At 40.7% G+C, this 11919-nt stretch overlaps 1 protein-coding gene across 1 annotated transcript in view; it reads right to left on the bottom strand.

Annotated features, from left to right (window-relative positions):
* The window catches only part of med13a (mediator complex subunit 13a), a gene marked incomplete in the record, with an annotated part of 244898 nt that overhangs the window by 204191 nt on the left and 28788 nt on the right, over window positions 1-11919 (bottom strand). Inside the window, 1 exon segment of the mRNA XM_014026539.1 lies at window positions 8808-9042. Coding sequence (XP_013881993.1) covers window positions 8808-9042 — 235 coding nt within the window.

Here is an 11919-nt window from a genome sequence, read left to right as displayed (position 1 = left end):
GTGTGTCACATCAGTGCTGTGGAGCGTTCACACAGGGGTCTGATGCAGGTCACATTTAAAATGTAATGTGAACGTTCACACAAAAAGATTTTTTCAAAAAATCGGAACTGAGCATTAAGACCTGCAGTGTGAACGTAGCCAATGAACAATAACAGTACAAATAGTGATGGGAGACAGAAGAACACTTTAGTTCTCTTATTGTGATTTTTGGGCATGGTGCTGGTTATAGAGTCTGGGAGCTACTGGGAGGAAAGATCTGCGATAATGCTCCTTTGTGCACCTCGGATAAAGCAGTCTGTCGCTGAAGGAGCTCTCTACTTCAGCCACAGCTTCATGCATGGGGTGAGAGATGTCCATCAATGATGTTATTTTAGTCAGAGTTCCTCTGACTCCCACCACCTGCACTGGGTCGATTGTTTTGAACTGAAAAAAGGTATATTAATACACTTTTCAATGGCTCTGACTTACAAGGACAATCCTCAGATCACCCACAGAAAACAGTTTTTTAAAAATACAATCAAGATAGAGCATAGCGGTAACATATTGACCCCCCGCACGCACCAATGTACCAGAACTCAGAGGTCTCTATTCCTACCAAATTTCATGCTGCGAGGTGCATCCCAAATTTTTATTGCTTTAGGTGGAGGTCTTTGCGGGGTGGGTGCTCATTGGTGGGCCTGATGGATAGCCCCCCCAGAGCTAAACAACCAAAAAATAAAAAAATATAAAAAAATTTGAAACTCCTATGTTGAATAGTTTTTGAGTTTTAAGCATTTTTATATGTCCAGACACCCCCTTTTCAGATGGGGTGGGCTGGGGGTGGGGAGGCACAGTTATTCATAAAAATTAAAAAAATAAATGAACAATACAAAAACAATACAAGACTATTAGACACTTGCTTTATTCTGGTTATCTTTATTCAGACGGATTATTTGAAGTTTGTGTTATTTTAAGTTTTTTTTTTTTAACTATTGGTTTTGCAAAACTATTTTAAATATTTGTATGGTTTTACTAATCATAAATAAGTAGGGGGAATTAAAATGAGCACAAAGCAAAGATAAAACTGTTGAGGCCGCCAAATTTTAGGGGTGGGCATAGCCCCTCTCGGCCACCTTCACTTTGTTGCACCCCAGGTGATTGACAGGTGCTGTTCCACAGAGGAATGACCAGCTGAAGCCACAGCACCGCACATCTCTCTGCTGGAATGAAAGACAATTAGGGAATTACTATATTACTGTATTTGTGTCTGCTGTTAATAATCTGTAGTTTAGAAGTCGACTCCGCAGTCGACCAGCTGAGCTCTGAGCAGATCAGCTGGAGATGGGTTATTGTGGTCCCGCAAAACAAGCATGCACTGCTGTGGGGCCAAGCATGGCAGTACCTCTTCTGCCCAAACTACCATCGGTCCACATGCACTGGGAGAACTCTGTAAACTTGTGTAACAGTCCCCCCCTGCACGCACTGCGCAGAGTGGAAATGATCACTTTTATCTGGAGTTGTAGCACCTCACGCGGTTGTTTTTGTGTGTGTGCCATGCGTGAAGACTGTGAGGGTGTGTGTGTGTGTGTGTGACTGCGTGCGTGCGTGCACACGCTCGCGTTGTCTACAGCAGAAAGTAGTCAGCTGAGCTTYGGAGCAGAGTGTAGCATCCATAATCATGTCCGAAAGACTGGAGTAAAATTGTCCATCCATCCATTTCTTCAACGGGACGCGGGGGCAGCAGCCTAAGTAGAGAGACCCAGACTTCCCTCTACCCAGCCACCTGGGCCAGCTCATCCGGGGTAATCCCAAGGCGTTCCCAGGCCAGCCGATAAACAGTCCCTCCAGCGTGTCCTGGGTCTTCCTCTGAGCCTCCTCCCAATGGGACGTGCCCAGGAGGCGTCCAGGAGGCATCCTAACCAGATGCCCGAGCCACCTCAACTGACTCCTCTCGACGTAGAGGAGCAGCGGCTCTACTCTGAGTCCCTCCCGGAGTAAAATTGTTATTAAGCAAAATATTGACAAAGCGAGTATATATATTTTAGTTCTCCAGTGCCACCTAAAAATTCCCACCTAAAAACTTTCTAAAAGTTTATTTTATGTCAAAGGAAAAAGAGAAATATGAAAATGTTCTTACAGCTTTCATACATACAGCGTATCTCTTCACCCCCTGTTAACAATAGGTATTAATTAGGTGTGAACGATAGCCATGTGATGTGAGTATCAGTCACCTGGAGGCAGGACTCAAAAGCCTGAATTTTGCCTGAAACTCTCAGATTGAAGGAGTCTCTTGGAAGAGAGACGAAACGTTTTATTAAAGAAGAACCCGTCCAGAAGACCTATTCAATTTTTTTCCTTTTGATTTTTTACCTGGATTACTGAGATGCATCAGGACATTCTTACAGCTTTATTTCATGCTTTACATTATACCCAGCTTCCACCTGCAATGCATCATGGGATTGGGTGGGTGAAGGAGGATATTTTAAGCATAGTTGGGGAACTGATTGGTGGGCCTGATGGATAGCCCTTCATCAGAGCTAAACAACAAAAAAAATCTGAAGCTCCTAAGTTGAACAGTTTCTGAGCTATAACCATTTATGTATGTGTAGATACCCCTTTTTCAGTTGGGGAACTGATTGGTGGGCCTGATGGATAGCCCTTCATCAGAGCTAAACAACAAAAAAAATCTGAAGCTTCTATGTTTAATCGTTTTTGAGTTATAAGCATTTTTCAATGTCCAGATACCCCGTTTTCAGATAAAGTGTGAGTCGGGAGAGCTATTTATTTATAAATAAACAAACCGTTAGAAAACAATATGACAAGACTTTTAGACATTTGTTTTATTCTGGTTGTCTTTATTCAGAGGGGCTATTTTAAGTTTGTGTTATTTTAAGTTTTACTATTTTAACTATTAGTTTTGCAAAAGCATTTTTCATATATAAATGTTTTACTAATCCTAAATAGGTGAGGGGTAAAAGGAGCACAACGGTGAGGCCACAAAATTTTCGGGTTGGGCATAGCCCCTCCCGGCCACCCTCAGTTGTGCGCCCCTGGTGATTGACAGGCGCTGATGAGCTGAAGCCACAGCAGCGCACATCTTTTGAGCAGGCTTTGTGCTTACTATCTGGCCCTACCCCCACCACTGTTGCCTATTTATCGCYCACCCAAACCAAACCCCTCTTTCATAAATGACTTGCCGATTTTCTCGCCTACCTCTCAGCCCTTTCACCCAACATTGTCCTGCTGGGAAACTTCAACATTCATATGGATGATGACAACAACCCTCTCACCAGAGACTTTTCATCCTGCCTGGACAGCTGTGGCTTCCAGCAGTTCATCAATTTTCCAACTCACATTAAGGGTCACACTCTGGACTTATTATGTTGCTCTGGTCTCTCACCTCTTAAATGTTGTTCTGATGAGCTCCCTTTTACTGATCACCTGCTGCTTTCTTTCAGTGTCAATTTAAAATTCTCTTCTTTCAGACCACAACGCACTATTCAGTTTTGTAACATCAAGAACATCMACCAGGAAACTCTCCTTTCTCAGATTAATAACAATTGCTCCACCGTCAACTCAACTAATCTAGATGATCTAGTCTCCACCTACAACAATGGGCTCACCAACATCCTCGACTCTCTTGCTCCTCTTAAAACCCGTTYTATCTCCTTCTCCRCTTCTGCTCCATGGTTCACCTCAGAACTCCGCTCCATGAAAACAMAAGGTCRCAGACTAGAGCGACTACAAGAAATCAGGACTCACAGTTCACAAASAGATGTATATAAACCACACCTTACAGTACAAAGAAAGTATCGCTCAGGCCAAATCTATTTCACTGACATCATCGGTTCCAACGTAGGCAACACACAGACTCTTTTCTCTCTCCTTAACTGCACAGTTTCATCTCCGAACTCTCTACCCCCCAACCCCCACATGCTTTCTACTGACTGCTGTAACTCCCTCATGTCATTCTTCACTGAAAAAAATCTGCTCCATACACCAACACCTTGGGCGAAACTCTGCCCCCAACATCTTTACAGAACTCCCACCCCCCTCCACCCCCCTCTTTGTCTTCGCTCTCCCCTCTGCTGCTGATGTCTCTGCCATCATTACAAAGTCCAAATCATCCTCCTCACAGCTAGATCCCATCCCCACAGCTTTCGTTAAATCCTGTCTCCCCTCTCTGCTTCCTATCATCACTAACATCATCCACTCCTCTATGACAACTGGTAAAGTTCCCACAGCTTTTAAATTGGCTGCCATCACCCCATCATAAAGAAAACAGGTCTAGATCCGACTAACTTCAATAACCCCCGTCCCATTTCTAATCTACCTTTCATCTCCAAAATTCTTGAAAAGGTCGTCACTAATCAGCTTCACTCACACCTCTCCAGCAAAAACCTCTATGAACAGTTCCAATCAGGTTTTCGACCACATCACCGCACCGAAACTGCTCTTATTAAAATTACTAATGATCTTCTCCTTGCTGCTGACTCAGGACTTCTGTCAATACTTTTCCTCCTTGATCTGAGCTCTGCCTTTGACACCATCTCTCATCCTATCCTCATCGACCGACTAACCTCTATCTGTCTCTCAGACACCCCACTGAACTGGTTTAAATCCTATATTTCTGACCGCACTCAGTTCATACAGCTCAAGTCCTTCCGCTCCCAGTCTTCACCCATTTCCACTGGTGTTCCCCAAGGTCCTGTACTCGGGCCTCTACTTTTCATAATCTATCTGCTCCCGCTTGGCCACATCTTCCGTAAATTTGGTATCCATTTCCACTCTTATGCCGATGACACTCAACTCTACATTTCAACAAAACCAAACTCCACCTTATCATCCTCAACTCTTAGACTGCCTCAGTGAGCTTAATAACTGGTTCTCTAACAATTTCCTCCAACTAAACATATAACACCCTCGCCTCAGGTCAAGAAGCTAGGTGTCATCCTTGACACCACACTCTCTTTCAACTCACACATTAACAATGTGACTCAATCTGCATACTTTCATCTTCACAACATTAACCGTYTCAGTCCTTCCCTCACTCCCCGCTCCACAGCCATCCTTGTACTCAGCCTAGTAACATCCAGGATCGACTACTGCAACTCCCTACTGTTTGGCCTCCCCAATAAATCCCTTCACAAACTACAGATGGTTCAGAACTCAGCTGCCCTTGTAATCACTAAAACTTCATCCTCTGCCCACATCACTCCAGTCCTACAACAGCTCCACTGGCTTCCAGTTAAATCCCGCATCATCTTCAAAATTCTCCTTCACACTTTCAAAGCTATCCACAATCTTTCACCTCCTTACCTGTCTGACCTCCTGAACATCTCCACACCCTCCCGCTCTCTAAGATCTGCCTCCTCCCTCCAACTCTCAGTACCCCCTGCCCGCCTCAGCACCATGGGGAGCAGAGCTTTCAGCCGCTCTGYTAAAAAGTGTGTTTTTAGGAGTGTCTTMAAAGAGAMAATGTTATCAAGGGAGCRTAGATTAAATGGGAGTTCATTCCAGAGCCTGGGGGCCACAGAGGAGAAGGCACGGTCACCACGGGTCTTAAAGCAAGTGAGGGAAACCATAAGGAGATGTAGTGCACTTACATCAATTATTTATATAATTATTTAACTACCAAATATAGTTACTGAAGCATTACGATCATTAAACTAATTGTTAAACAGCCTAACTGCTGATTGTGTTAAGAATTAGCAAGCACAAGGTAAAGTCCAACAAAACTTGATTTTAATCTGACCAGGGTGACCACATCCTGAATGTGAGTGTGGGTCTGTGGGACAAAAAAGATGCTTCTGTGGGACAAATCACTGATGTGTCATAACATTTATTTTATTATAGATCTCACTTACAGGGCTGTACGTCAACTTTTTTTTTAGCTCATAGCACCAGTGCTACAGAGGTAGCTGGTTTTGCAGCACAGAACAAATATTTGTAGCACCAGCATAAAATGTCTGTTCTAATCTTGAAAACCAAAAGCCAGAATGGTAAATAATATGGCAAGTACTGTTTTAGGACAGGAGTCACCAACCTATAACACAAACAGTTACTTGTTTGATAAAACAAAAACAGATTTATACAGCTCACCTTCAATTATAACAGTAAGACATTTACATAAATGTGAATATTTAACTACCTGGTTACAACTTAATGACTCCTCATGATAGCTATCAATAATAATTTACTATGATTAATTATTATTACTTTAAGTGATCAGAACTCTGTGCAGCAGATGGATCTGAGTCCAGAGTTTTCAGTTTAAATCTCTTTTGAAGAACACAAAACCACTAAATGAATGAACAGCACATATACTGTAGTGTTCATTTTCCCCCTGACAGTACAGAAATCATCAACAGAGGCCCTCTCTCATCGCACTCACATGTGCTTTCAGAAAACAATATGGAGTTAAAAGAGGCGTGGAAAAAAATTGGCTGCTCTGATTCAAGCTACTGAAGTCTGCAGCAGGAGCTGCTGAATAACTCTTGACTCTTTATGTTGCAGATCAAAAAACATCCAAGAACATCTTTTTAGGGTTTTAAATTTAAAAATGATCCGACTCTAATTCTGATTGTATCTGCATTTAGTCTCTGGGTCAGTAAAGTTTGTATTTATCTCATTCTCTGTACGCATAAACAGTAAAGAGCTTGCACGCCTAAAAAAATTAAAAAATAAAATAACATCTATTTGTAACATTTATTCAAAATACTCAAATTTCTTTGTTCTAATCATACTAACATTTGTAGATACAAAATATCAGTTATGTAATATAAAAACAAGCATAGAAAAACTTCTAATCACTGTGAAAATAATGTTTACCTACATTTTAAATAATGTTTCTGACTTTTGTGCTACGGTTGACCAAAAATCACTGAAAATTTTTTAATTAATTAATTAATTAAAAAACTTTAAAAAGTTGCGTGTGGGGGGCCATAACAAAATATCAACACAGTATCTACATTGAGTTTTACTATACGCAAGCTGTGAGCTCTACACTACCGAGGGTGAATCTAAAAAAGGCCTGCTGACAGGTAGATAGATACATTTTATTAGAGGTGTCCCGATACCGATACCAGTATCGGTATCGGGTCCGATACCAGCATCAAGTACTCATACTCGTAAAAGCCGGCCGATACTCTTAACCGATACCGCTTTTGTCCCCTTTTTTGTTCCTCCTGTGCTGTGCTGCAGCACAAAGGGTAAACAACAATCCATACCAGGCGGGGGCGCTAACGCACTGACACGTTATTTCCGACCGCACCCCCGAATAACAGAAGAAGAACGATGAGAAGAAGAAGTAACGTCGGCAGTTTGGAGATATTTTAAGATCGGCCACCAAACGAGGACACAAACAAGCAGACTGTCTGCTGTGCTCTGCTAAACTGTCAAGAGGAGGAGCGAAAGTTGGATGTTTTAACAGCAGCAATTTGATTCAACATTTGAGGCAAGACATGACAAAGAATTCAAAGAGTTTGTTGCTGCTAGCAGTAGCCTTCATAAACAGCACTGTGCTGCAGTTGTTACAGTAACTTCAATGCTGTTTTTTTTTTCTTTCTTGTAGAACAAACTAAGACATAAGCAGAATATGGAAGGAAGTTTCTTGTAAAAGCATTTTATTTTTCACTGTGGTTCTTCTGAGATTTTGTTTTAGTTGTTCCATTTAAGTTTGAACTGAAATTTACTGCACTTTATTATTATTAGTCATTTTTTTAACAGTTTAAGACTGAAGCAGAGTAAACTTCTATAGATGTGCTGCTAAAATTTACGTTTTACATTTTAATTTAAATTTGGTAGTTGCATGTTGAGGAAAATGTATAAAAATAACTTATTTTGTTTTTCAATGTATGCAACAGCATTTGTTTTGCAGTATTTGTTTTGTTAATACATTCAAAGGGAGTGTGGCCTTATAAAAAGAGCCTGTTTAAAATAAAATAAATGGTTTCAAAAGTTATGGTGTGATATATATACCAACTTATCTACTTGTCAGAGTTTGCACTACCTTTTTATTGTCAAACATAATATTTACCCATCAATTTTTGCATGATAATTGCATTTCATTTTCATTCTGTTTAATATTAAACAAGTTGAACAGATAATCCACCCTAACCCAACTACTTGGTATCGGTATCGGCGAGTACCTAAACTGAAGTACTCGTACTTGTACTCAGTCTTGAAAAAACTGGTATCGGGACACCCCTACATTTTATGTCCAAAGATTTTTTTTTTCTAAAGCAATAATGTGCTATTGCAACAGCAGGGTAAATTACAGGCTCTTAAAGGCCATTTCTTTGGTAAACTGCCCAGTTTCACTGACCCTAGGGTTGGGCGGTACTAATCATTTTTATACCCTGGTATGACCTTTAGAAAAGCCTAACTAACCTCTTTACAGAAAGCCTACAAGAACATTGGGCATTGCTCTATAGCTCAGAGGTTCCAAACTGGGGTCCACGAGTCGTGTCGTGTCTTCCTCAAAAAATTTCAAGAAATTGTTAATTTGGTTTTTATTTTAAAAAATGTATTATGGGGAATATTGCACTAGCAAAACAAACATACTAAACCAAACAAAAATACTATTACCATAGCATTAAGGGATTAAAATAATGGTAAACTATTTTGCATTAACAGCATAGGGTGTCTTAGGGGGATCCCTGGAATTTTTTCACCCTTCTAAGAGGTCCCCAGAACCAAAACGTTTGAGAACCCCTGCTGTAGCTGACCCTGCTATAGATAGTTGTGAGACAACGTAAAGAGGGTGCACCAACAACTGTTATTTTCTTTTGTTTTTAAATTGCTATGACATGCCAAATGAACTTCACCTGTAAGCTCATGGTGGATGAGTTCAGAAAAGTTTGGGTCGTCCCCCCACCAGAAGAGCCACAGCTCCCGCCGACCCTGCCGCTGGCTGCGCCGCCACACGCTCAGCACGTCGGCTTTCAGGCAGCGGCTGAAGCTGCACAGGATGGGGTCCTCTTCTGTCACCGGGAAGAGGATGGGAGCAGAGGTGGGACCCTGCCACACAAACCTCTTCCATTTGATTCCTGTCAGGTCAGCCTGCAATGCAAGGAGGGGGAGAGAGAGAGAGAGATCATTAGAATGAAGAGTCGCTGGTTCAGTATCTACTCAGCACATTGCAGAAAATGTGTGCTTAGCAGTGTTAAAGGTAGTTATTAATCCTCTGTGATGGGAGAGTTCACCCTACTTCTATCCATGCCATTAAACAGGAAAAAAAATCACAAAAAATGAAAGAAGAGGAAAGGTCTGGGAAAAAAATTAGGCATTCAAATTGATAATGGCTTCAAAAAATTGGGACATTTGTTTGTTTATGTAAAAAGTATGCGCATGAGCTTGAGGTGCTTTTAATATTACAACAAATATTATGTTCAAAACACACATTAGAAAAAACTAATGCTGTTAATATGGTCTCACTGCCTTAATCCTCATTACTGGTGAGTGCTGGAGGGGGGATGGTTTGCCTTTCTCTAAACGCTGTMTGGCTTTTATACAGAGAACAAAATCCACAGGAAAAAGCCTCATAGGCAGTAAATCACTAGCAGGATTATTAAGTGTTAAAACGGGAACATTACGCTCCATTGCTGGCTCGCACTGCTGCTCATCAACCAAGCGCTGACAGACTACCCATGTCTACATAAACAAATGCACACATGCCAGCTACAATTCAACACACGCACCAGCATCCCTTGCTGGTGTGCAATTTATCTTTGTAGGCATTTCAAGTAATCTGTATAAACATGGACTGTTCATTATACAGCAGTTTACTTCTATTTGGTTCGGGCAGAGTTAGCGAGCCATCCCTGTGTAAATTCAGCAAATTAATCCATTATAATTCAGAGGATATCTTAACTCAAGTCCGGAGGCATTGAGCATAAAAAGTGATTACCCATGGTTGTGGCAAAGCAGTGGTCTTTTGCCTGGCTGGGGATAAGCTGAGAGATTTGTGGCGTTAGAAGAAATGGTGGTGGAGGCATTGGGGACTGTCAAATGAGTACTGTGTGCTGTTGTCTGGAGAAAATGTGGGCCACAACAACAGGTTAGAAAGCCATGAGTTGGAACAATAATAACGTCCCTGGTCTATTTTTATGATCCCATCATATACCCATAATGTTACAAAAAGCAAAACATCCATTCTAGATTCTTATGCTACAATCGACTCCTTCCAACTCTGGGAAAATTACCAGAAAAATCTTTAAAATCTGTTAGTAAAGTAAATGGAGAACTGCCCTTAAAAATAAAACTAGATACCGCTATGCGGTAACATAATGACCCCTGCACACACCAATGCACCAGAATTCAGAATGCCTAATAAATGTCATGCTACTTTTTTTGTTTACTGTTTTAACTATTAGTTTTGCAAAATGATTTTTCATATTTAAATGGTTTTACTAATCCTAAATAGGTAGGGTGAGTTAAAATGAGCACAGCGCAAAGATAAAACTGAGGTCAGCTGACTTCACCCATTTCCCAGTCTGTTTTGTAGTTTATTATGCTTTTGATTAATCAAGAAATAAATTGAGTGCATATTGTGTAAATTTAATCAGCGAGCCTCCAAAAAACTTTTTTTTTCTTAAAAAAATAGCTTCTGTACGACATCTAGATGATTAAATGTTGCTTATCCCCCTCACCTTCTCAGTCCCACCTTTTTCTTTCTAATTTTAGTTATTTCTTTCACATAGTGCTACAATTAAACTCATCTTTGCTGCTACTGTCATCATAAGCATAGCGTGGAAAGGGGGTCTGGGGTTCTTCCCCAGAAAATTTTGAATGAAGTAGGTGCTGTTTCCTGCATTCTGCTTTATTTGCAGGTTGTTAAACACATTTTAAACTACACAAATAAGCTCCTTCATAACTTTTAGAGACAGATTCTTCATTCAACTCAATATATGAATCATCCTTTTTGTGACGAATAGGATGTTTGATTCTTTGACCAGCTGCTAGGCAGTAGTTTTAATAGGGTTAATAAAAACATCGGTGACTGCATCGCGGCAGCCAGTCTTGTCTTTAGAGACAGTAGTATGTCAAGAGAACAAAAAATAAAGTTTCTTCTGTTGCTCCTTTTTTAATATACTGTATATAGATTAGTAAGTAAGTAAGTAAGTAAAGTTTTATTTATAAAGCGCCTTTCACAGAAATATATTCACAAGGTGCTGTACAATCAACAGTATAGAAATGGTGGAAAGAATAAAATGAAACAATTTAGATTAGGCTATTGTTTTTATTTTACTGTCACAGCTCTAACCCTCCTTTTTATTATGGCTTGGGACCAGCAAAAACACTTAGTTATTTTATAGGGATCTATTTTAACCATAGAAATGTTTTAATTAACATCCCATCATGGATCAGTCAGCAGCAGATTCTCACTAACACGATTCGTTTCAAGTCTCGATGGGATGGATATCTGCCTGCAGCAGGGAGGGACGCAGGGTGAAGAAGCCTCCTGTCAGTGCTCTGGGACTGGGGAGGAGCTCTCAGCAGCACCCGCTGCATTCATGTCAGAGTCTCTATAAGTCTCAATAACACCAGAAAAAAAGAGTTGCTAGATTGTCACTAGTTGCTTTTCTGGAAAAGTCTCTGGAGGGGTCTGAAAACTCAGTAAATACAGCGACAAAGTCGCTAAATTGGCCCCGCTGTTTTTCGCAACCCGCCACCTCTCATGTCAGGGAGCCGTGTCATATAATATGTTTTTTTTTTAAATTATTGATGGTACATCGTACAGAGGGCAAAATTATCATACAAATACGACAATTATCGTACGTCTGGCAACACTGCACAGTTTTTAAAACAATGTAGAATTTTCCCACCTTGTTCAAATCTGTGCATGGGTGTGTGTCAGGGGCGGCTGGTCAATAAGGGGCACTACGGCGCCACCCCACCACTATTTTTGGTACACAAAAAATAAATAAATAAATAAAT

The sequence above is a fragment of the Austrofundulus limnaeus genome, unplaced genomic scaffold (assembly GCF_001266775.1).
Source record: "Austrofundulus limnaeus strain Quisiro unplaced genomic scaffold, Austrofundulus_limnaeus-1.0 Scaffold565, whole genome shotgun sequence".
Taxonomy (NCBI): domain Eukaryota; kingdom Metazoa; phylum Chordata; class Actinopteri; order Cyprinodontiformes; family Rivulidae; genus Austrofundulus; species Austrofundulus limnaeus.
Note: the sequence above shows the minus strand (reverse complement) of the source record. Positions and strands in the feature narration are given on the sequence as shown.